This window comes from Salvelinus namaycush, chromosome 4 (assembly GCF_016432855.1).
Source record: "Salvelinus namaycush isolate Seneca chromosome 4, SaNama_1.0, whole genome shotgun sequence".
Classification (NCBI taxonomy): domain Eukaryota; kingdom Metazoa; phylum Chordata; class Actinopteri; order Salmoniformes; family Salmonidae; genus Salvelinus; species Salvelinus namaycush.
Window position 1 is genome coordinate 57,227,520 of NC_052310.1, and position 27,637 is coordinate 57,255,156.

General features: G+C 38.8%; 1 protein-coding gene across 1 annotated transcript in view; it reads left to right on the forward strand.

The window, feature by feature from the left end:
- Positions 1-10,495: 10,495 nt before the first annotated feature.
- LOC120045932 (CUB and sushi domain-containing protein 1-like) overlaps positions 10,496-27,637 on the forward strand; it is a 346,822-nt gene continuing 329,680 nt past the window's right edge. Inside the window, exons 1-2 of the mRNA XM_038990858.1 lie at positions 10,496-10,520; positions 10,902-11,118. Of these exons, the coding sequence (XP_038846786.1) occupies positions 10,496-10,520; positions 10,902-11,118 (242 nt within the window). The remainder of the gene's footprint in view (positions 10,521-10,901; positions 11,119-27,637) is intronic.

Genomic DNA, 27,637 nt, shown 5'->3' on the forward strand with positions numbered 1-27,637 from the left:
TCCTCTGTTCTCGTCCCAGCTCGCCGAGTCCAGCGTTCCCTCCGCTCAGGCTTTTGTCCAACGTTGTGAGCGCACTTGGAGGAGGGTCAGGTCTGCACTTTGCCGTTACAGGGCGCAGACTGTGAGAGCCGCCAATAAACGTAGGATTAAGAGTCCTAGGTATTGTCGCGGTCAGAGAGTGTGGCTTTCCACTCGTAACCTTCCCCTTACGACAGCTTCTCGCAAGTTGACTCCGCGGTTCATTGGTCCGTTCCGTGTCTCTCAGGTCGTCAATCCTGTCGCTGTGCGACTGCTTCTTCCGCGACATCTTCGTCGCGTCCACCCTGTCTTCCATGTCTCTTGTGTCAAGCCTTTTCTTCGCGCTCCCGTTCGTCTTCCCTCCCCCCCTCCCGTCCTTGTCGAGGGCGCACCTATTTACAAGGTACGGAAGATCATGGACATGCGTTCTCGGGGACGTGGTCACCAGTACTTAGTGGATTGGGAGGGTTACGGTCCTGAGGAGAGGAGTTGGGTTCCATCTCGGGACGTGCTGGACCGTTCGTTGATTAATGATTTCCTCCGTTGCCGCCAGGGTTCCTCCTCGAGTGCGCCAGGAGGCGCTCGGTGAGTGGGGGGGTACTGTCATGTTTTGTCTTTTGATTATCATGTCTTGTCCCTGTGCTTCCCTTCCATTTGTCTCCCTCTGCTGGTCTTAGTAGGTTCTTTCCCTCTCTCTTCCCCTCCCTCTCTTCCTCTCTCGCTCTCTCTCTATCGTTCCGTTCCTGCTCCCAGCTGTTCCTCATTCTCCTAACTACCTCATTTAATCTTTCACACCTGTCCCCTATTTTGCCCTCTGATTAGAGTTCCTATTTCTCCCTCTGTTTTCCGCTTCTGTCCTTGTCGGATCTTTGTTTGATGTTTGCTGTTCCGTGTCCTGGTTCCGCCCTGTCGTGTTTTTGCCTTCATCAGATGCTGCGTGTGAGCAGGTGTCATCTAAGATATATCCAGGAGTACCGTTTTGTTTAAGTTTGGAATAAAGACTCTGTTTTTGTTAAGTCGCTTTTGGGTCCTCATTCATCTGCATAACACTATGAGTGTCATCTGATGAAGATCATCAAAGGTTAGTGATTAATTTTATCTTTATTTCTGCTTTTTGTGACACCTCTCTTTGGCTGGAAAAATGGCTGTTTTTCTGTGACTAGGTGCTGACCTAACATAATCGCATGGTATGCTTTCGTCGTAAAGCCTTTTTGAAATCGGACACTGTGGTGGGATTAACAACAAGTTTATCTTTAAAATGGTGTATAATACTTGTATGTTTGAGGAGTTTTAATTATGAGATTTCTGTTTGAATTTGACGCCCTGCACTTTCACTGGCTGTTGTCATATCAATCCCGTTAACGGGATTTCAGCCGTAAGAAGTTTTAAGAAGCTTTTGGGAAACAGGACCCTTGTACTCAACACTCTATTGTCCCTCTTATTACTCTGACATCAATGCGAATGCAGTCTTGTTTCAAATTCAAAGCCAATATCACCTGTCGCATAGCGAGAGCCAGATCCCAGTCATTGCGAGTGTGAAAACAGAGTTTTGATGGCTTCTTTTAAAAAGAGTAGGATCCCAGCATTATTTTGCTAGGCTATATTTATTTCTAAACTTACCTCATATTTAGCACATTGCTTCCTTTTACAACCGGAGTAGCCTACCTGTCTGGCATGTAAATTAACACTGGGAAAAGTTCCCTCCATTCAATATTCAAGTGCATATGGATGAAATGTAATTTTTTCCCCCTGGCCCTGTTCTGACAGATGCATGATAATGTCCCTTTCTAAATCAAAATTAATTTCACACATATATTAGTTAATATATGTAAAGACAATAATACTTTGAGAATAGTCTGATATGTGAGAGCATTATCACTTGTGAATGAGAAACTGTTCAGCATGTGCAGTCTACTATGGCAGGAAACATAGCACATACATTTTTTTTGCAACTTTTTAAAATAATCAATAGTCGTATCACGCAGCCCATAGGCCTATATGTATTGATAAGATTTGTATCACAACTAAAGTGGCCAAATAACTCTAAATTAAATGTAGCCTATAGGACCCCCAGAACAGTGTTGGAGAGCCCTGACATATAGCCTATAGTGAAACGTGTTCTTATAAACTCAGTCATTGCGTAATCGTTTGTGAAAACTTAGTTTTGACTGGCCACTATTTAAAAGAAGAGATTCCCAGCTTTCTGTGCTACTATATTAATTTTTTTCAACTTATAATTAAGCACATTAATCCCCCCCCCCCCCCCCATCTTCATGCTTGTGTCACAATTTTTATTTGTGTGACACCGGTGTCACCCACGCCTCCTGCCTGTGTACTGGAGTCCTAGCTAGCTAGCACACAGTATCCTTCGCCCCCGACTGCTGCTTAACAGCTTAGCTTCCTAAATAAATTGTTGTTTAGCCTCCTCCTAACAGCTTTGCTTCCTCAACTCTATCACCCACCATGGAAATAAAAATCAAGTATCGTTTTAGGGGATTACAACTACAGTATTTGATGTTGCCAAACAACAATAACAAGCAAAGTACCTGACTCACCTCTGTACTGCAACTCAGCAAAATCAGGACTCCTTACTCCTAACATCCAGATATTCATGCCAGAGAGGAAGAGGTGAAGAGAGACGCCCAATTTGGTAGAAAGTCTGTCTCTCTCCAGCAGGTGGCATTTTTTTTTTAGACACACCAAGCAATGAGTTTTTGTGTGGAGGTCAATGAGAGTGTCCAATTTGGTCAACAAACAAAATGAATGGCTTATTTGCTACGTGAGGTTAATTTGATTTAATCTAAGTTTCATAATGCTTAGGTTGTTATGAATGTACTGATATAAGTAAGACCCTTGTCATTCCCGCAACTTTGAGAAAAAACACAAGGTGTCATGTCCTGTGATATGTGCTCCCTTAAATGTTGCCACGGTGATTACTAAGGTCCAACCTACTGTCAACAAACATTTTACATCTATGGACTGGGCGAATCCTTGATATTCCTTTTCGTCTTTCTGTAACTGAATGTAAACAATGCATCTAAAGATAAGCTTTTTGCCCCTATGGGTTGTCGATGGGTTACATACAGATTGTGGATTTTGTGCTACTGTTATTTGTAGTATTTGTGTGGGTGTGAAACAATATGACTGGAAATGCATTGCATGGAGCAGTGTTAATTTTGTGAACAGTAACTATGATAAAAAATCCTTGTCAACGACCAATTTGTTTCTGACTAAAACTATGACGATAGCGAGATGTCCTGGTAAAACCACTAACTATTACAAATTACTTTTCATTTTAGTCAACAGAAATGTGACAAGAATAGAATTCCATGTGAGACTAATGGACATTTCATTTGACATTAAGCTTATTTTCATCTGTTTTGTACAATTATAATCATGCATGCAGAATACTTCATGCAATCCTGTCATTGACAGAACTAACATATTTCAGTGTCCTGATTGAGCTGATCTATCAGGCTCTCCCACACAGCTCCCATGCGGTCACTTCAGTCACTCGTCAATCTGTTGAATTGATGCATAGCCAGGACACTTCACTTGTAACTAACTTCAACTAGTCTAGAAACAATAATGCTTACTCTCTCTCTTACTATCATGTAGGCTATTTTTGCTTTGATCACATCAGAAGCTCTATTATCCCATGTGCGCAGTTATTCATTCATCTGTGTTGCTGCTCTCGCTCAAATGTCAGTTGCGGTTGCTTTTTTCTTATGTGAAAAACTAATGATATTTGTTGAGTATTAGGAGTACAGTAATACTTCTGGTATTTTTGAAAAGCTGAAATTCGCCCCTTTTCAAGGAAACCACTGTTATTTACCCTCCTTGACGGTTATGATGCGGAGAAAATCATAGCTGTAATTGTTTAAAACCTGTTAGCCAAGGCTTTATGTGGTTAATTATGGCTGGCATTGTTTAGTATCTGCTACAATATCAATGTTGCCAGCTAAGGTATACAAGGGGGTAGGAGGCCTAGTTGAACAAGGCTATCTGAATGTGCACATCATGGAAGTTAGAGGTAGCCTAATATGTTTCATAGAAACTCTGACGAAACCTAGACTAAAATTGTCCAGTTTTAGTCAACTGATTAATAACTAAAACTAACAAAGGATGAAATGACTAAAATGTGACTAAGACTAAAATGTATTTTAATACTAAAACTAAGACTAAAACTACATCTAAAATACCTGCCAAAATTAACACTGGCATGGAGAGACAGCAGACATGGTCAATGTTATTTAAATAGTACAGTGGAATCATTGCACACTGTGCAGATATAATTCGTTAGGCTACTCTTGTGAATGGTATATATACATGTATTTCTTATGAACAAGAAGTTGAGAACCTTAACAGCTTGGCATTTTAGATTTGATAATGAAACAAAGGCACATCTGATATTCATGGAGGAATTTAGAGAAAACAATGGCAACAATCGTCTCATGATAATGTTTGTAGGAGATTGTTGTTCGCCCTTTTGCAAATGTCATTTAGATGATTTTGTGTCAGTGAATCATATTCCACTGTAATTGAAACATGGATTTGCCTGCTTTTCCAATGACTCACAATGCTGCATCGTAACAGTGTCACAATCTTGATGTGTTATTGTCAATGCAATAGCTTTCCTCAAACAGTTTGTTCTGACCTTATATGATAGGTTAGAATAAGAGCATCATTATGTTGTAATCTTGTTTACGATCTCACCTGAGTAGGTACCTTATTTCATCAGAAATGCTTCTGTACTGTACTGTTGTTTTTCTGAACATCACTGGATGTCCCTGTTCTAACAAAGCATGCAGAGATCACTCATTTGGGTGTCACTAATACATGACTGCTAATAGCATGTTTACTGTGCATTAATAAAATGGTAATTTGCTGTTGCTTTTACAACCCCCTTGGAGAAGCAACCAACTGGCTATTCATCATAGATTGAAATGATATCTTTATTAATGGAGTTATATGGTTGTTTATTCAATGCAATGTATCTCAATATCTGGCCCCTGCTTGGTTGTTATTGAGGCAAATTATGGGAATGTATTGACCGTCAGCCCCGGGTTGGCTACTGCAGTAATAATGTTAATAAATCAATAAAGAGTCTATCAGTGGCACAATTAAAGCTGTATTTCTTGTTCAAGAGTGCAAGGTGGTCCTCTGCAAGGGCAGCTTTAATGTTGGTCAGTTCAAACTAGTCAAAAATGAATCCCTTGTTGTGGATCTCATTACTGTTGCACTGGTGACATTTAAATCAGCTTTGAAAAAAGGCGCAAGTTTAAGTTTATTCGGCCTGAGCGAGTCTGACCACATGTTGCAACACAATCTCACACTCAATTCGTGCAAATATGTACAAAAAGTCTTTCAGCAGATTTTATGCGTTTTTTGTGTGGCTTAATTCGTGTGAAAAGACACATGTTTGTGCAACTTCGTTCATAGGAAAATATTTTTTGAAAGTTAGTGCAACGCATGTTGGGCAAATTGTGTTCTACACTGACTTTGTTTTGTGTCCCACAGTTATTTATATATAAAAAAAAAAGTTAACTTCTTATGGCTGCAGGGGCAGTATTGAGTAGCTTGGATGAATATAATATGTGGGCCGGCTAAGGAGTATTGGTGTCTCCGAGGGGTCTTTGGCCTGGTTTGCTAACTACCTCTCTCAAAGATCAGAACATCTGCTGTCTCAGCCAGATGAATAGCCAAATTAGCCGCCATGTTGGACTCAACAGAAACCAGAAAATACATGATAAATGTTTCCTTACCTTTGATGAATTCATCAGAATGCAGTCCTAGGAATCCCAGGTCCACAATAAATGCTTGATTTGTTCGTTAATGTCCGTTATTTATGTCAAATTAGCTACTTTCGAATTGTTTACCAAACACCCTAACCAAAGTCTCAAAGCGCGACCACTATAACGTGACGAAATGTCCAAACGTTCCGTTACAGTCAGTAGAAACATGTCAAACGATGTACTGAATCAATCTTTAGAATGTTGTTAACATACATCTTGAATAACGTTCCAACCGGAGAATTACATCAACTTCAATTGAGAGATGGAACGGAGCTGCCTCTCACGTGAACGCGCGTGTTGAATGCATGGTCACCTCATGGCAGTGATTACTAATTTCTGTCTCCTTCGACCCCTTCACATTAGAGTCATCAGACTTAGTTCTATTGACTGTTGACATCTAGTGGAAGCCGTAGGAAGTGAAAACCCATCCATATCTCTCTGTATTTTCAATGAGAGCTTGGTTGAAAATATGGCACCCCCAGAAAAAATCCAAACAGGAAGTGGAACTTCTCAGGTTTTTGCCTGCCATATGAGTTCTGTTATTCTCACAGACATAATTCAAACAGTTTTAGAAACTTTAGAGTGTTTTCTATCCAATACTACTAATAATATGCATATATTAGTAACTGGGACTGAGGAGCAGGCCGTTTACTCTGGGCACCTTTCATCCACGCTACTCAATACTGCCCCTGCAGCCAAAGAAGTTAAAGGTTAAATAAAAAGAAATAAATAAATGATAGCTTCGATGCAACCAAGAGAGTTTTTATAGAGTTTTTACATTGCGCTGGACGCACTCTCTTGGTTGCATAGAAGCTACACTTATTGATATCTACATAGCGCATTGATGTGAATCACACTGCTACTCTCTCATTTAGCTATTTGCACCTTACGGGTTTTTGTTGTTGTGAATGGCTGTTCACAAATGTAGATGTGTATTTTAACCCAATAATGGTTGAATTTAAGAAGTTTAAGCTGCTTATCAATCATTGTTTTTGTGACCAGTGGACAGCCAGTGAAAAATGCGATCTTCCAACAGCTGCATAGTGGTGATCCAAGACTATGGAAAAGTTTGAGGAAGTTCCTCCCTTCTAAACTTCTCAGTGGTATTGTGCTCCATACTGTCAAAAAAATAATTTAAGAAGACTATGAGTGGGGCTTTTATTGCTCAGTCTAATTTGTGCTGATAAAAGAAAAATGGACACATGCTCAAATTTGCACACTTTTGATAGACTTAAACAGCTACAAATTATCGAGATATTAAAGTGTCACCAACAAAAACATAAACTAGGCCTATAGCAAATGCAGCATATGGCATACATTGTTCACATGCAAATAGCCATTCCATGAGAGCAGCATTTCTTTTTCAACTCGAAGCAACGAGCCCAATTAGTCCTCCATGACAACAAGATAAACATAGGCTAATAAATCCTTAGTTTTTGGGTTATACTCATGTAAAAACAATTTGCCTAATCTATATGTCCAAGTCCTATTCTTGAAGATCAAGGGACATTCAATTAATTGGAATGACTAGAAATCTGACAGACTTTGGTTTTTAATGCAAAGAAATAGCCTAATCATATTACTATACAGTTGAAGTCGGAAGTTTACATACACCTTAGCCAAATACATTTAAACTCAGTTTTTCACAATTCTTGACATTTAATCCTAGTAAACATTCCCTATCTTAGGTCAGTTAGGATCACCACTTTATTTTAAGAATGTGAAATGTCTGAATAATAGTAGAGAGAATGATTTATTTCAGCTTTTATTTCTTTCATCACATTCCCAGTGGGTCAGAAGTTTACATACACTCAATTAGTATTTTGTAGCATTGCCTTTAAATTGTTTAACTTGGGTCAAACATTTCAGGTAGCCTTCCACAAGCTTCCTACAATAAATTGGGTGAATTTTGGCCCATTTTGACAGAGCTGGTGTAACTGAGTCAAGTTTGTAGGCCTCCTTGCTCTTAACACACACTTTTTCAGCTCTGCCCACACATTTTCTAAAGAATTGAGGTCAGGGCTTTGTGATAGTCACTCCAATACCTTGACTTTGTTGTCCTTGAGCCATTTTGCCACAACTTTGGAAGTATGCTTGAGGTCATTGTCCATTTGGAAGACCCATTTGCAACTAAGCTTTAACTTCCTGACTGATGTCTTGAGATGTTGCTTCAATATATCCACATCATTTTCTTTCCTCATGATGCCATGTATTTTGTGAAGTGCACCAGCCCCTCCTGCAGCAAAGCACCCCCACAACATGATGTCCCCCCCCATGTAGGCTTCTTCTAATGGGTTAGAAGAAGCCTAAATAACCAACCTATAATGTAAAATGCAACATCCATTTATGACTAGCTATGTAAACTGTAACATTTATTTATCCTACAAATGATGTCGTTCAATTGGTAATATTACATTTTGTAACCAAAAGTAATCTGATTACGTTACTGACTTTTGGTAATCCAAAAGTTACGTTACTGATTACAATTTTGGACAGGTAACTAGTAACTGTAACAGATTACATTTAGAAAGTAACCTACCCAACCCTGGTTATCATTCATGCTAACAAATACAATATAAAATAATATGCCAACAAATATTGTTTGTACACAAAGTGCATTGGAACAGAAAGTTCCCAACTATTTGTAACGTCCTGACCAGAGTTCTTATGTGTTTTGCTTGTTTAGTGTTGGTCAGGACGTGAGCTGGGTGGGAATTCTATGTTGAGTGTCTAATTCGTCTGTTTCTGTGTTCAGCCTAATATGGTTCTCAATCAGAGACAGCTGTCAATCGTTGTCCCTGATTGAGAATCATATATAGGTGGCTTGTTTTGTGTTGGGGATTGTGGGTGGTTGTTTCCTGTCTCTGTGTTTGTATTCTGCACCAGATAGGTCTGTATCGGTTTGCCACTTTTGTTATTTTGTATTTGTTTAGTGTTCACTGTAGTTTTTGTTAATTAAACATGTTGAGCACTGGCTACGCTGCGTGTTGGTCCGATCCCTGTTTCACCCCCTCTTCTAGTGAAGAGAGGGAAGGCCGCCGTTACACTATTACACTTTTAGAGAGCATTTTGCTACACCCGTAATAACATCTGCTAAATATGTGTATGTTACCAATCAAATTTGATAACAATATACAGATGTCTGAGGGTGTCCAGCATCAAACAAATCCAGCATCATCTGGTTACAGCCTGAGCATGTTTTAGGCATATTTGGAGTGCTCAATTAATGTAAACTCTTAGAGATATAGCATGTCCCATCTGCTGTCTATTTATTTGGTTTTGGTTCCTTTATAGGTTTGGTCCATTAGTTAACAATACAACATGACACTGATTTCATACATACTGCTTTTCAATCATAAATAAGCCAAGCTATTGGAAGGTCCCCCTGGTTACACCGTCTAATGCGTAAACACATCTACTTGTTTTAATTCGCTGCTTAATGAATACCTAGTTTTACCTTAGAATTACTGTAGCCTTGTAACGGCCGTCGTAATCCTCCTCGTCTGAGGAGGATAAGTTAGAAGGATCGGAGGACCAAAACGCAGCGTGGTATGTATCCATATTTATTAGAATACTTTTCTAGACGAACAAAAACAATAAACAAAACAAAACCAACGACGCTAACAGTCCTGAACATGTGAACAAATGAAAAACAATGAACGCACGAACAGGAACAATCACCCACAAACAAACAGTGAGAACAGCCTACCTTAATATGGTTCCCAATCAGAGACAACGTAAAACACCTGCCTCTGATTGAGAACCATATCAGGCCAATTAGACAACCCTAAACCAATGAAACACATAACATAGAATATACCCACCCAGCTCACGTCCTGACCAACTAAACAAAGACTAAACAAAGGAAATAAGGTCAGGAACGTGACAAGCCTATTCTGTTTTGTTTGTCACTACCGATTAAGTTTTTATTGCTGTGTTTGATTTCAGAGGTATTATGATTTAATAATTTGATGGTACCATAGTTAGAATATATTGGCTCAGAAGCTTTGACAAAGCTTTGATAATTCATCATTTTTTCATTCTGTTTGTTTCTGAAAATAGGGTTTTTCTTACATATGAACAGACCCCCATACTTGTAGTTCCATCACCCTTTATCAATTTAGAGCACTAGTCTAGAAAATTGTGGACTGTTTATAATTCTGACGTTATGTTCTAAGAATAACAATGGTAATTAAAATACATCAACAGATAGGAAATTGAGAGCAATGTTTTCCAGTGGCAGATAATTAAAATTAGCCCTAGCCTTTCAGCTACTCTCATAGCCACCAACAACATTTTAAAATTATGTCTGTCTTCTTTCTATGAGTGGGTTTCGATTGACACGAATGTCTGCCGGGAGTATTAGCAGCAAGCACATTTAATTGAATTCAATGCTTGACATCTATATACACACACTCTGTTTATTTACTTTGAGTAAATGGTTCTTGCCAAAGAATGTCAGGATTTAGCCTTGTTACTCTTTCATTGCAAATCTCGAGAGGTTGAAAGGACAATAATCTCCTTTTATAAAAGATTCTACACCTCTTTGATGAGGTATAGCCTAATGACTTGTATAATCATGGTGTGTTCAAGCATTTGTGTGTGTGCTGTATTTCTCACATGCTGCTTTTCAATCATAAATAGGCCAAGATATTGGAAGGTCCCCCTATGCTGCATACGATATGACGCAGCGAGAAAGCGAGAAATGTGAAATGGAACATTGAGGAACATTGACCATCAATGTGCATATGTCAACACGTTAAAACATACCCAAACACATATATATTTAATGTTTGTGAAGAGAGGTTATTGTATTCAGACCTGAGGCTTCTAATGGTCAATGGGATGCTTTGTTATGCTACAAAAATGCTGCTTAAGTGGCATACTTGAGGATGGTTCATCAGGACACCAGAGAAATCCCTCTGTGAGTCACGTATAATATTGCTGAAGGAGTTTCCCTACAGAGTAGTTCACCGGGTTCAGTGTTGTTATATCCAAAAGTTTTGTGGTACAATGTGTAAATTCTTAGATTGAAAATCTAAAAGACCCATATTATATCTAATGTCTGTCTTTGATCTTTGTCCTCAGGTCAAACTTGTGGTGGTGTTGTACAAGGACTAAATGGAACGATAGAGAGTCCTGGCTTTCCCCATGGCTACCCAAACTATGCCAACTGTACCTGGATCATCATTACAGGAGAACGAAACAGGATACAGTTGTCATTTCACACCTTTGCTCTTGAAGAGGACTTTGACATAGTCTCCATTTATGATGGACAACCGCAGCCAGGAAACCTGAAAATTAGGTAAGACTTTTACTTACTCATATGCAGTTTTATATGTATTCATTGGATTTGAGTGTTACAGTACTGTATTGTTGTAACTTTAGTGGTCCTGTGTGGCGCTAGCAATGCTAAGGTTATTATCATGCTGACATGACTGCTTATGCCAGTATATAGATTTTGTCCTGTTGTGCTAGTTAAGTGATACATACTTTAGTTGTGTAGTGTTGAACATTCATGTGTACCCACTGAATAGTTATATTGATGTTGTAAGGGCACTCATTCATTCCAACTGTACCTAAAGTACCACGGGGCTTCTTTATCTTGCCATAAAATAGCAAATCAACTGAAAACGTAAAATTCCCATCAGGACCCTTCTGAAACAAGTGAACATTTGTAACGCCATGCAGGCTAAACTGTATCCCTGTGGTTGCCAAGGTTGCGCGTACCAGGTTTGAAGTATGCCAATAGTTTGGTACGGAAGGCACCCTCTTGGCGTTGAAGTGAGTAATGGGGATCTGCAATTAATAAAGAATCTCAAAATACTTGTTCTGCAAGTGAAAATGGAATGGCTTAATTCAGATGCAGAATTATTTTTGTAAAAACATACACATGATTAACACAACTGTTTGCATAATGAGGGTGAAGTGAAACTAATGCTGCTGAAAAGTATTTACCAAGTAAATATGTGAGTGGTATTATAAAGTGTTTACCAACTCAGTGGCCTTCTAGTTTGATTGTCCGTCCAGAGATTGGAAGGTTGGGAGTTCGATCCCCGTTTGAGTTATACCAAAGACTCTGAAAATGGTACCCGCTGCATCTCTGCTTGGCAATGAGCATGACGGAGATAGATTGTTGGTAGGGCCCTGCGATTGTATAGCGTCCTGTCTAGGGGGTGTACTAGTACATCAAACTGCCTCACGCTACCGAAACAGGAGAGCACTTTCCGGCTCACACAAGCCAAGGCTCGTGCAAGGCTACTTACTTAATGAATATAAAGTGTTAGACAGAGCCCCCGCTCAATGTGATTCCATGTATTACTTGACTAGATCAGTGAAAATGTCAGTCAGTCTCTTGGCCAGTGGGAAAATACCAGGCTAATGATAATTATACATTTCATTATACAGCTCTCAAAGTCAAGAAAACAAAGTTTTAAAGGACATGCAAATACATCAACTTGTGTGGAAAAGTACAGTGCATTTGGAAAGTATTCAGACCCCTTCTCTTTTTCCACATTTTGTTACGTTACAGCCTTATTTTAATCAATCTACACACAATACTCAGTAATGACAAAGCGAAAACAGGTTTTTAGAAATACCTTATTTATGTAAGTATTCAGACTCTTTGCTATGAGACTCAAAATTGAGCTCAGGTGTATCCTGTTTCCATTGATCATCCTTGAGATGTTTCTACAACTTGATTGGAGTCCACCTGTGGTAAATTCAATTGATTGGACATGATTTGGAAAGCCAAACACCTGTCTATATAAGGTCCAACAGTTGACAGGGAATCTCAGAGCAAAAACCAAGCCATGAGGTTGAAGGAATTGTCTGTAGCGCTCCGAGACAGGATTCTGTCAAGGCACAGCTCTGGGGAAGGGTACCAAAACATTTAAGCAGCATTCTTAAATGGAAGAAGTTTGGAACCACCAAGACCAAGAACCTGATGGTCACTCTAACAGAGCTCATGAGTTCCTCTGTGGAGATGGGAGAACCTTCCAGAAGGGCAACCATCTCTGCAACACTCCACCAATCAGGCCTTTATGGTAGAGAGGCCAGACGGAAGCCACTCCTCAATAAAAGGTCAAAAGGCACCTAAATTACTCTCAGACCATGAGAAACAAGATTTTCTGGTCTGACGAAACCAAGATTGAACTCTTTGGCCTGAATGCCAAGTGTCACGTCTGTAGGACACCTGGCACCATCCCTTTAGTGAAGCATAGTGTTGGCAGAATCATGCTGTGGCGATGTTTCTAGCGGCAGGGACTGGGAGACTAGTCAGGATCGAGGGAAAGATGAACGGAGCAAAGTACAGACAGATCCTCGATGAAAACCTGCTCCAGAGCACTCAGGACCTCAGACTGGGGCAAAGGTTCACCTTCCAACAGGACAACGATCCAAAGCACACAGCCAAGACAACGCAGGAGTGGCTTTGGGTCAAGTCTCTGAATGTCCTTTAACGGTCCAGCTAGAGCCTGGATTTGAACCCGATCGAACAACTCTGGATAGACCTGAAAATAGCTGTGCAGCGACGCTCCCCATCCAACCTGACAGAGCTTGAGAGGATCTGCAGAGAAGAATGGGAGAAACTCCTCAAATACAGGTGTGCCAAGCTTGTAGCATCATACTTGAGGCTGTAATCGCTGTCAAAGGTGCTTCAATAGAGTACTGAGTCTGAATACTTATGTAAATGTGATATTTCAGTCTTATTTGTAATACATTTGCAAAAATGTCTAAAAACATGTTTTTGCTTTGTCATTATGAGGTGTTTTGTGTAGATTGATGAAAAAAATGTTTCAATCAATTTTAGAATAAGGCTGTACCGTAACAAAATGTGAAAAGTCAAGGGGTCTGAATACTTACCAAATGCACTATAAGTGTGTGCACTGCAACACACAAGCAAAATCACTAGTGATGTACATTAAACAGCAAGAAATTATTAAACTGAAAAATATACCTACCATTTTTTTATTTTACGAGTTTAACCAAAAGACCGTTATGAGAAGATACATTTTAATCAAGCCTTGATTCAAACATTGACCAAGTCTGAGTTACAGACAGAGGCAGGGAGAGAGCTCCTGATTGTCGAAGCAGCTTGCGAGAAAAGTTGGATTTCCATAAAATTTCTGTCTGGTAAAGGCTCAATGCACTCCATCTGGTATTCACAACCTTCTCATTCCATCTCATTTAGGTGTGTGTGTGAAGACATGGAGAACTGTTAATAGTCTGTTAACACACACCTCATACTGTGTGACATGAAGTGTTGATGTCATTACTTCAGGGCAATAACTAGCCTAAGCAGGTCATTAAACGGGCAAAGATCACTTGCTATATGATCTCTTCAGACTCTGTAAAGGGGGCTTTCTTTACCCCGTCCTCCGTTTCACCAATGGCTCTTTATCATTTAGGATTTAATAGTATGGAAATGCAATTCTGTGTTTATGCTAATTAAACACAAGGCATTACCAGAGGGTTTGGAGCGATGCTCCAGTGACAAGCAGTATCCGTCTCTGGTGAACCTCTCCTTGGCTGAGATGGGACTCTACCTCTGTGTCTGTGGAGAGTGACAAACATTGCTCACCATGACTGCAGTGTCAAACTTTATAACACTGTGGGTTTCGACCTATAAACGCTGCCTGCTACCGTCACAGTTGCCCTCTCTGTCTGTCTCCTCACCTCCAAAAATGTACCCATTACCTCTATGATGCTGGCTGGTAACAGTGACTTACCGCCACAAGGTGTCAGTGAAACCTAAATTCCTGTGTTTTTATGCTAATGAAATGCATCAGACATATATAACAGAATAGCCTACAGTCAGCAAGGAAAATAGGGCAGGCAAAGATAACCAGTGATTTGAACAAATCCAGCACAGGAGGATAGGGATTCAAGCTAGCTGAACTAAGTAAGCATGGGTAGGATGTGGAGGAAGTAGCTTTGCCCTGTTGGTTGCATTGTTGCATTGGATAATTTTATAAGCTTTTTTATTCATGTCTCAGAATGGTATCAAATGTTGAAGGCATTTAAAAAAAATAAAGATAACAAATAGTGCCGTAGCAGCAAGACACAACTAACTGTACAGTACTGTAGGCCCACAACAAACAACGTATTGAGCTGTATTGAATTGAGCTCTATGAATAAAGACAACAGTCTTGGGAAAGTAGAGATAAACAACAATTCACTAGAGATGAAGACTTCATATTCATTGAAAGAGAGCAGTAGCACTTTGCAGGTCTGAGTGTGAATAAAGGTCGCTGAAACGGTCATTCAAAAGAGAACATGCTGGCCACACCCAGGCCGACTGGCATTTCTGACTGATAGGAGGCATTATGCTGCACAGATTTCCTCCACATGAAGCAGCTGTTATGTTGCATATGCTGTCCTTTGAGAATGATACTTCCCCTGACCTTTGAATAACATACTGCTACCTGAACATGTGCAGAATATGGATGCAGGTAAAAGGGAGTTCACCTGTGCATTGTAAAGAGATGGAAGCCTACGGTGTATTGTAGTGAAGGAGTACATATCTTACTGTCAATTATTATTGCAATACACTTGAATAACCTTCTTTCTTACAGTAATACTTTTTCACAATAGTTTTCAAACCATTTCAGATGTATTCATTATTTTGAATGACAAATGGCTCCCTATTTACCTATGTATTTACATAGGCTGTCAAAGTGTAATTACAAAGGAACAAATTCATTACTATGTAGTGACAGTGTAGGTACCCTCTGTGGTCTAAGTGAACAGATCTCATGTTTGGCTGAATCTTTGGCTGAATCTAATATCTCACTGGCACAGGAGTAATTACAAATATGTACTAGTGATTTCTAGGGTCAGAAATAGCTTCTTTGCACCTGAAGACAGGCGATAACCGCAGTGCTGGATGGAATAAGAGCAAACACTTATTTCAGTTATATTAAAACCAGGAAAATCTGGAGAGCCCCTTGCTGATTACAGACTCATAATTTTAATACATTTTGACAATAATATAATAACAAAGCTCATAAGCAATAGAATGGCAAAAGTCTTACCAGATTTGATACGTTTAAAAATAGACACAAACAAATACAAGAACATGTTTCAATTTAATACAATAGGCAAAAAAAAATATATAGATTTATCAATAATGGCTGTTGATGCTGAAAAGGCTTTTGACCGTCTTGAATTGACTTTTCTATTCAAAACTTTGGACGCTTTCAACTTTCCAGCTGAAATAATAAATGTAATACAAATATTAGATGAATGTAATAAATACACAAATAATACATTATCTGATGAAATTGCTTTAGAAATAGGCACAACAGGGAGATCCTCTCTCCCCCCTCCTGTTTGCACTGGCAATTGAACTGCTTGCAGAAAGAATTAAACAGGACCCAAATGTAACAGGTATCAGTATTTGAAAGCATAAATATAAACTAAACTTATTTTCAACTTATCCCCTGATATACCTGACTGATATTGAAAACTCAATGCCCACCTTGCTAAAAAATATTTTCAGAATATTCTAAAATCTCACAAATATAAAATTTACGTGAAAAAACAACAAAATAATGGCAATAGGAAAAATAAAACGTTTAACTCATGAGCTACAAAAATCCTTTAGGTGGACCACAAAAAAAATATAAAATACTTAGGATGCTTACTAAGACAACAAACAACAACTATATAAAGTTAACTTTATCTCATTACTCAACAACATGAAAGCCGATATAATTAAATAGAACAATCTTCCCATAAATATTATAGGTAGACTAAACCTCTTCAGAATGGCATGGCTCCCAAAGTTTTTATATTTATTCTAGGTAATACCAATTACCCCACCGAAGACATTTGAAAAAAAAGTAACAGACTTTATATTAAACGTCTTCTACAAGAACCAATATCACTCCTTTAAAACACAACCCTATGGAACAATCCTTGAATAGCTTTTCTCAATTCAGCTGTAAATTGGTCCACATGGTAAACTAAAGGCATAGAAACCGTAAATTACTTGGTAATAGGAAATACATTTACAGTATTTCCATGACAGAATTTAAAAGCAATTTTGGACTGACCAATCTAGATATTTTCAAATACATGGAACTAAAAAGGTTTCATATCACGAAATTTCTATTTGAAATATTTTGGACGTCAGAGCAATCTTGAGGGAATCCTATTTGTATCATGTTTCAGGTAAGACCCAGATGCAGACAGTGTCGAAGAAACAAACGTTTATTACTAGTACAGGGGCAGCAAACAATAGGTCAAGGGCAGGCAGAGGTCAGTATTCCAGATAGGGTGCAAAAGGTCCAGAACGGCAGGCAGTCTCAGGTTCAGAGCAGGCAGGGGTCAATAATCCAGTGTGGTGTGGCAAGGTTCAGAACCTGCAGGCAGGCTCAGGGTCAGTTCAGGCAGAAAGATCAAAACTGGGAAAACATAGAAAACAGGACAGGAGCAAGGGGAAAACCGCTGGTAGGTTTCACAAAACAAAACGAACTGGCAACAGACAAACAGAGAACACAGGTATAAATACACTGGGGATAATGGGGAAGAGGGTGAGGTGGAGGGGGGTGGAGACAAGCACAAAGACAGGTGAATCAGATCAGGGTGTGACAATTTGAGTCAGAAAATGACATGATACATAACAAAATATCTGATATAGGCACAAGATGGAGGGAATGTTGGAACATAACTAACAAAATTACAGTTAACAAAAAATTGATGCTTAATCCAGTATAAACTAATGTATATAATGTATTATACAAGAGACAAAATTCACAAATTACACAGCACAACGGCAGTCATGTCTTAAGTGTAAAACTAACAATGACTCAATAATCCATGCCTTCTGGGAATGCAATAATGTCCAAAAGTTATGGGCGGAGTTAGAAAGTTGTCTGTCAGAATTTTTACAATGTAAATTTACTTTCAATCCGTCTGTCTGCATGATTCAATATATGGCATATGAGGGTGCAGTGAGATACCAGATGGGTTGGACGGTACTATTCTCGTCAATCATCTTGAAAAAATGTATACCTAACTGTAAAATTAACCAATCCTCCATCGGTAACACAATGGAAAGGTCAAATTCTTTATTATCTAAATGTTTAAAGTGTGTGGGCGAAGGAGAGAAACAAAATGGTGCAGTTTGAGGCCATGTGGCTGAGAGTGATGCGGGAACTGGAGTTGGGGAGGGGGGGTGAGCAGGTGGGTCTGGGCAGGTGTGATGTTGTTGATGTTTGTGTGTGTCTGGATGCTGTTTGTATGTGTATGTTTTGTATTGTTTAAAAAAGTAATAATAACATTAGAACACAACATGCTATGGATTTTGAGAACACTATGTTCTGGCTTGCCTATTTAAAATGTACTGGCATTAGGCCTCATGGTACAAAACAATAGGCTGGGGAGCACCTCCTACTGGAGAGTTGATCTACACCTATTCTTTTGGTCTCCCATCCAGTGTTTAACCAAGCCCAGCCCTGCTTAACTTTTATATTTGTCACTGAAATATGCTAAATATGTGTACTGTAACGAACGTCGTCGGGAGAAGGAGAAGAGGACCAAGGTGCAGCGGGGTAAGTGTTCATATTACTTTTAATAAAATACAAAACACTTGACAAAACAACAAAAACGACAAACGAACAGTTGGTGACGAAACACAAAACAGAAAACAACCACCCACCAACACAGGTGGGAACAGGCTACCTAAGTATGGTTCTCAATCAGAGACAACGATAGACAGCTGCCTCTGATTGGGAACCATACCAGGCCAAACACATAGAAATACAAAACAAGGACAACATAGAACACCAGACACAGAATGCCCACCCAAACTCACGCCCTGACCAACCAAAATAGAGACATAAAAAGGATCTCTAAGGTCAGGGTGTGACATGTACACGACCAATAACATTTTATTTGTTTTTGATTACTACTGTGCTATTGTGAGAATGATTATTGAGATACCTCTTAATAACTAAATATATTGACTGTTGCTATCAAAATCATTCCAAAGGGTAGGTTTAAGAGAGCAAATGAAATGTAACCATTCTTTCAAGTCATATATCATCAATGATACTATTTAGGCCTATATAGCATTTGCAAAGTCATCAACAGCTATCGTTTCAATTCAACACAGGGTTTAGTGCTCCTGGCACACAATTGGCCAAGTGTCATCCGGGGTAGGCCGTCATTGTAAATAAGAATTTGTTCTTAACTGACTTGCCTAGTTAAAATAGACAATATAAATAGGCCTAGGGTTTCAAGCTTTGGTTGATTTAAAATTGAATCATTAATAGTTTCCATATCAACCAAAAATCTAAGTTAAAGAATAGGACTAAATCTAATCAAACTTTATTTGAAGTGCATTTAAAGTTGAATTAGATTAGATTTTGTCCTATTCTTTAACTTCGATTTTTGTTTGAGATGGAGACTTGAATCCAACATATCAATTGTTAATTTGTAGACCAACTGGAATTTGTTGACAACCAAACACAATTCTATATCACTTTTGCAATACAGCAAATAGGCTGTAACAAATTATATGTTGGATTCATGTTGCCAACTAAACCAAAAACAAAAGTTAAAGAATAGGATTAAGCCAGTAGCTCAGATGAAACTATCCAAGCCTTAGATACTTATTTAAAAAAAGTTGATATTTGGTTGCGTTGTGAACCAAATACAATTTAATTTTAACTTTGTAATACAATAGATGGCCAAAAGTAATGACTATTTTACAAACTAATGTGAGAGTATTTATTTAACCTTCAAATTAGTAACACAACCATGGCCACATTTTGGGGTTACTGTTATTATGTCTTCTTATGTAATCATAGAACGTGTGCACGTTCAACATAGCATGCAAATGCCACAGGTCTGTGGAAATCTTCACAATTGCTGTAATAATCTGAACAGCATTGATCACTTGCACTATGTACATTTAATGTAATCTCAACTGCAATCCAGGTAATTTGGCTGTGCTATTAGATGAAGCACTGGGATAACACATTAAGTTGTTGTATAAAAACAAAATATCTGACACTGTATTCCCATTTGAAATTAGTTTTGCTTTGATAGGGTTGAAAGCGCAGTGATAACACATTTAGATGACAACTAAACAAAAAATCGGACATTTTTCCATTGGAATTTAGTTGTTCTTTTAGATGGTTGAAAGCACAGTGATAACACATTGGGAATTCAACAAACTTCTGGTTGTAGGTGAATAAAGGTTGAAATACACATCTCAACCAAATATTACCCAAATGTCCACGTTGAAATTACGTGGTGTGTCCAGTGGGTCTCTTTATGGTGATGTATCATTAATAGGTACACAAAGGTAGAAATATGCAATATCATCCTTTGCATATACAGGTATTATTCTACACATTAGTAACTAATGAGCTCTGCCCCCAAACAAAACCAAATTCGGTTGGTTCGCACCGGAACCAAATCTGAACCAATCATAGATCTTGATGTTTTACAAGTCTGGACAGTACAGCACAGGATAGTACAGTACAATAAAGCACATCACAGTAGAGTTCAGTAAAGTACAGTAGAGTTCAGTACAGTAATAATAATAATAATATACGTATTTTATATAGCGCTTTTCATTACAAAGAGAATCTGAAAGATGCTGTAAAAACAAACAAAACAAATGTAGAGATCTGGCAGGTCTTGGGCGATGGTCTTCCACAGCTTCAGATGATAAGGTGTTGGTCAGCCAGGCAGTTCAGAAAGGCTGGGCTGTAGCGCAAGCAGAGGGAGCTTTGATGGCACAGAGAGGGAGCAGCGTCAGTTAGTTATTTAGGCCCGAGCTCTTTATTTAGGCACCTCGCTCGTAGTCTCCTCCTCCTTCTCCTCTTACTCTGTACTGTAGATAGGCTGGATAGTCCACCATCCAAGTGTAGCACCCACCTTGGTGATGCTTCGGCAGCTAAAAGCGCCAGAAAGACCACTACACCTCGGCAGTAGTCAGGAAACAGTCCCCTATGAGGCGGGCCTTGCTCAACCCCTCACACTTCGTTCATGCAACCAGGACAGGTGGAAAAAAGATGGAAAAAAGGTGGAAAAAAGATGGTGCTGTAATGATGCATCATTCAAGTGATTGCATAGCCAGCTAGCTAACTATCTAGTCAAGCGAAAAAAACAAACTTTCCATTAGTCTAGTAACTCCATGGACCAAAACCACCAGATAGATACTGTAGTTCAGAGACACTCAAGAAGTCATGAAAAATGCTATGAAAATACTTAAAACAAAATATTTACAAATGTACAGGAGCTCTCTGCCTCGACACGGCACTATGGCAACCACGGAACTCAGTAGAGTACAGTACATTACTGTACTCTACTGTACTGAACTATATTCTACTCCAGGGTTTCCCAAACTCAGATTTCGTAACAGAATTCTGAGTTTTAATCACTTAATAATTCATAAACAAAAAGGTATATAAGTTAAAACACTAACTAATTGGTAGGTCTAACTTTACTTGTTACTTCTGTGAACATTCATTATCCCTCCTCATGAGGGAGATAAGTTAGAACATACCTTAAAGATATGTGGGTTTTTTGGTAACGGAATTACGAAGAGTAAGGCAATGTTTCTTAAACTTACGGAGGCTAATAATTTAAAGAGCAGCAGTGTGTGTCTACAGTAAAGCTTTAAGCAGCTATTTGTACTCTGAGTTGAACTAATAGCATTTCATCACCTTTGCAGCAGGATGCACTGTTGTTTTATCGCACAGAGGGTTTGTATTGCCCATCACTTTTTTCTCCTTGTAATCTTGATTCAAAAGTGGTCAGAGTTTGCCACTAGGCTGGAGTGTCTCCAAATTACTTGCCTCTTCATTGCTGACTAAATGAATAAATGATTTCTCCAACACTGGATAAAATCCTTGTAAGCTTGTGACACTGTTTTAATTGCTTCTGCCACGTTATATGTACAGTGGCAGAACAACTATACAAATGCAAAATAAACTAAACTTATAGTGTATGAGTACATCGCATGGCCGTGCAGTATCCTAGGCTATTACTCTACAACAGACAGTATATTATGTACATTTTTAGAAAGGTGAGCCTTTTTCATATTTTTCGTTGCAGAATGCATGCTGTTGGTCAGGAGGTTGAAATCACAGCCATTTGAGACCCACACTGTTGGGATTTCACTGATAGCATTAGGCTACTCTGTTGGAGACATTCTAAAAGCACATAATTACATGTTTGCAACACTGTTGACTCACATGAGCAGGTTGTATGCTATGACCACAGGAACAAAGATTTAACCAAATGTTCTCCAGCTGTTCTGTTGTGATATATACAATGCTTATTAATTATAAAGACATGATAAAAGGTTGGAGTTGGCAGGTTGGAGTTGATTTCCATGGTTCGTAATCCAAAGAGAAATTTAGTCCTTTGGTTATCGCTATAGCTTACATGAAATGTTTGTATAGTAGATTGATCTAGCACTTCTCTAAACCTCTGAGGCAATCAAGTTAAGTTCTTTACATTCTCCTCTAGGGTATGCTTCATTGCCAAACAAGAAAAGAGCATCTGAAGGGCCAGTGGATAAGGCGTTCTGCTTGGAAATGGGAGATTGAGATGCCTTTTCTGTGTAGGGTCTGCAGAAGATGTGTGGATGAGGCTTTCATTTCACAGCGGTTTTACATACAGTAGTGCTGATATGTTCTCAGAGGTAATGACCTCCACTACTTGAGACTAAAAATCCTAATCTTTGGTTCTATGTGAAGCACTGTCATTAGTATCACTACTTCACTACAAGAGGAAACTTGGAAAGCTCTGGGATCTATAAACAACATAATTGTTTAAACAAATAAAGCAGCTACTCATAGTTGAATATTAACCAATATACAAACTGTGTTGTATTCAGTAGCATGCTTTGAAAGAAAAATAAATAATTCCCTTAATGAACTCTCAAAGAGAATAAAAATGCTGTTAATAGGTTTCCACCATCTCATTCCCCTCATCCCTCAAAGTGGAGCTTTGGGAAAGTCAACATCTCAGTGTTTTCCATTTGTCTCTCTTGCCCAGTAGTCTCGGTTCAGTTACATCACACTTGTCTACTACAGTTCTTTATCAACTCTGATTCTTCTTCCTTTGTTTGCTCCCACCCCACCATCTACAGCAAGGCCTACCTCTCCACTACTGATAGAAGAATAACCCTGTCATTACACAGTCACAACTCACAGGCCCAGAGCAGAGTTTTACTTTCATCCAAGAAACTGGCACCAACGTTGGCACTTAAGTGAACGCAGCCTTCGTCACTGACAGCAAGTGACATGTGAGGTTGCTGTCATGTTTTTAAAATATTTTTTCACAATTATTATAATGTGAGGATAGGAATGCTGGCACAGGCTCCGTTACCTTCCAGAGGGAGAGTAATTGCTCTGGAGGCTGCGATAGAGTAGAAATAGGATGAACCGGTTTTGCATGTGATAAAGAATGTCAAAGAGGAGGCTTGGAGGAAGGCTGCATGATTCTGTTATGAATATGAAGGGGGAAAAAAACATTAATGCTGATGCTCAATTGTACACCGAGAGATGATTTGGTGCCATTGCTTAACAGAAGATTTGCATAACAATGCTTCTACTTTTAACTGTTGGTCATTTCTCTTCTGAGGGTGCTATAAAGTGAGCAAAGAAATACAAAGCGACTTAACAGGCTACTAGTCTTTCAAAAGTCTGGGCTTGGACCAGACATGTTTGTGTTTTATAGCCAGTCCTGTAGCCATTTAGAAATTAAATACATACATACATTACATTTAAATCATAAGCTTCTTATATTGGCATGGGGCACAGCATTGTTATGGAGATTAAATAACATAATTAACCAGAAAGACAGTATAGAGGACATAGACATACACTGTGATTTTTTATTCTGATTCTTGAGGCTGAAGCAGATATGCTTCATTATGCTAACAGAGGTGTTTATGTATGACATGCATTGCAATATATAATAAACACAAGTATTATCATTAACAGTTTGATTAGGGAACTGCAATCAGCATGACACATTACACTGGCCTCTCCTAATTATCTCACTTCTAGCAAGTTTTCCTTATGAGTGAAAGTTCTCTCGAAGACATACACAAATGTATCTGGTATGTCATATATAATCTCCCAATTAAGTACAATTTATAGCTGAATGCTTGACATCATAGTGCTGTCATCTTGGACTCATATGAATAACAATCCAATTAATTTCCGCCATAGAGGTGAACATTGAGTGACAATTTCCCTATGAATTTTAGTATCACTATCTATCACATAAGGTTCATAACAGTGTATGCTGAAACTTTAAAAAATCACACATTTTAGTCTCAATGGGAAAATACAGTCTATTCTACAGAACCCAGTGACATATGGCTCTGAATTTCTTCCCCTTAATAAACACTATATTATTGTTCATTTTCACTTCAAATGGAAATAATAATAACATAATTCACATATACTGTATATTTTTTTTATTGAATGTCTACAATACATCACCCCTCATATACTGTATGTTGCTATACCACTGAGCTAGACCACAGTACAATATTATTAAAAGCAGAGTGAGAGATTGAGGACAGGGAGGAAGAGACAGAGATAGGGGAGAGAGTGGGAGAGGAAGGGAGGGCCGGAGAGAGAGACAGAGCATCAGGGGAAAGAACAGCAGTATAACTTCCTTGAAGAGAGAAACAAACCAATGTTCACTGTTGTATAACTTTTGAAAACCCCAGGGCCAGGCGAGAAATTGAACAGTGTAAAAATAATTAGAACACCAGGTGTGGGCACAAGGAGACGGAGGGAGAGACTGTTGACAAACCAATTCAACCGTCTTCTTCGCCTCACACTGTGTTGAAAGTCAATTTCGAGTTTCATCGGCCACCTCTCTTTGTCTCTCAGGCACAGGTACGTCACGAGCCCTGGCCAGCGACAGAATGGATTGAGAGAATGATTCTAATTCAAACCACTGCTGTATAGGCGTGTCTTGATTCACTTTCCCATTACATAAAACATACCGAAATATAGCGTTATATTTACTCCATTCTGTATCTCTTTAAAGGAATTCTGGTTCTGTGTGTTGTAGGATTGTGCTGTGATTTTCTACTATTTCACTGGCCGCAATGGCAAGATGGTGGAGGAATATTTCTGCAATATAATTCTTCACCGTTTATGCTGAAGGTGGCAGTTCCCACAAGATTTTTGGCTATTTCAGGCAGTTTGTCGAGGCATATTTCCATGGGCTTCAGAGAAAAAGCGAGGCAAAAGCACTCCCCATTGTTCAGTGCTGTGAGGCATCACTTCAGAGATTTTTAGCAGGTGAACAAACAATCATGTTTTAGGATGTTCAATAGAGTAGTTCAAATAATGGTTAAACCTAACCCAGTTCTATCCTCAACTGATTGATTGCATGCAGAGAATCTGGCACGGTGACTTGATCTCTGTGCTGATTTAATTTACTTATTCAGATAACATCAACACACAAGCTCTGTAATTTTATGCAATGTATTACAAGGTTACATAATATATAAACCAACTCGTAGTTAAATAAAGGTTACATATAAGCTATTGTTTAATAAGGTACTGCTTGAGTGGTACACTCTTAGAAAAAAGGGTTCTTCGGCTGTTCCCATAGATAACCCTTTTTGGTTCCGTGTAGAACCCTTTCGGGTTCCATGTAGAGGAACCCTCTGTGCTGGAACCAGATAGGTTTTACTTGGAACTAAAAATGGTTCTTCAGGTTCTAGATAACCCCTTTTTTTCTAAGTGTAGGTATGTGAAACAAAATATTGGATGAATGTACGCGCACACACACACACACACACACACACACACACACACACACACACACACACGTCTTCGTATATAACTCATTCAATTGTTTTGAAGAACCCTTGCATTTGTAGTTGTTCCCCTCACAGATAAACTGTGGTCTCAGATGGATGCTTTGAATCTCACATTCAGAAAACAATCCTGAATTTACATCTGATATGCTTGTAAAAAATATAATTATTTTGCAATGGAACCACACAGATTAACCTCCATATAAATGTAAATTGTACTAGTAGGTGTAATTTTGTTGGAAGGTATCATAATCTGCATTGATTTTGTTATTATTGACGCTAATACTTTGGTCAACATCGGACTATCCATTCACATTTTTGCATCGTCTGTGCATTGTTTGATTGTCTTTTCAGTATTGTCACATAATATATTTTTAGAGACAATATTGTATGATAAATGAGAGATGGATTCATCGTAATAATTTTCATATGTAACATTGAGGTCTTGCAGGTTGCAGTCCTTGTATGAGATCCTCTGACTGACCTAAGACAGCCCCTTGAGAGAAGTATTTTACAGAAACATCAATTGGACAGGCATGGGCTTCTAATCACTCGGGCAACCATGAGAAAAACCAGAGTATTTTTCTGCATCATCATACAATGCTGTATGCATGTTTGAAGAAAAGCATACTTCTGGAGTATATTAGTATTACATAGCTTTTTGTGTAATGGATCATGATGTACGGATATCAAAACCGTCAGGCAAAATTACGTTAAATGATGAGACGACCTACATTATTCCCATATTTCCTTTTTTTTATGGTAGAGACAAATACAGTATCCTGCAATGCTTGCTGTAAAACCTCTAGTTACTGCTGGTGAATTGAGCACTGTGCTCAACAGTGGCAAAAACTGGCAAATGATCAGATATATAAATCAATGTTAAACATTAAAATACTGGAGAAGAGGTGATCTAGTTTTGCACTAGACAGGATTTGAAATGCCAAAATAGTGTGAAGAAGATTTAGAGAGAGAAATCAACTTTAAAAGAGAAGGTAACTAATTCTGCACTAAACAGAACTCGAAACACCAAAATAGTGATTTGAACCGTTTTCCGGTAGGGCTCCCAGTCCCTGGCAAGGTGTTGCACAACACTTGATTAAGTGATGTTACAACACACCGTGTCATGTTTCAAAACATCTCAGGATGACGTGTTTCAATACTCCAGCCAAGTTAAGGTTTCGTCTCCTTCGCGTTTGTTGCAGCTCAGTTCCCAGTTTCTCAGTTACAACGCACATCATTTTAACAGTGGAGGTATTAGGGCTAGTTGGGAATAGGGAAGGATATTAGTAACAATGTATTTCCTGTGTGGCTTTATTCCCACCCAGAGTGCTACTGTGGCAATGTATCATCGGCTTGCAGCTAATATTCTGGCTAATGTTGCAATGGGCTAAGTATCAACTGTCTGGTTTAATTAGAGATTCAAATTGACATTACACAAAACTGAATTGGCGATTCAAGATGATTTAAAGCCTCATACTCTACACACCATTAAATAGCTGGCCACCAAGAAAAACATAAATTGATGGTAAGAGAGAGAAAAGGAATATATTGAAATATCTATTCTTTAGCAACCTTAGGTGTGTTTGGTGGACGTATTGGAGAGGAAGTGACTTACAACCTCACTGTTGCTCTGATCACCGCCCTGGTCTGCCCATGTCATCTACATTCTAGACCAACACAGTGCTACCTCACTGGCAAGAGCATACTTTACCACAAGCCAGACAGAAACGTGGCAATGACTGGTCAGAACCCAATGACAATGTAAAGACATAAATCATATCTGTTTGAAGCGACTGAATCTTACATGGTGTCAGGGACAGTTTCATAGACAGCATAACTCTGCCTTGAGCCAGAGCTGTGTCTGTAGTAAATGAAACCTCCACCAAGTCCATTTTTATTTCCCTGGGCATTTGACTTTCTTAATTCTCCAAAACAAAGAATGCAGGAAGAAATGTGATTGGTTAATAACAATGAACAATGCCAAGACACACATTTTTTG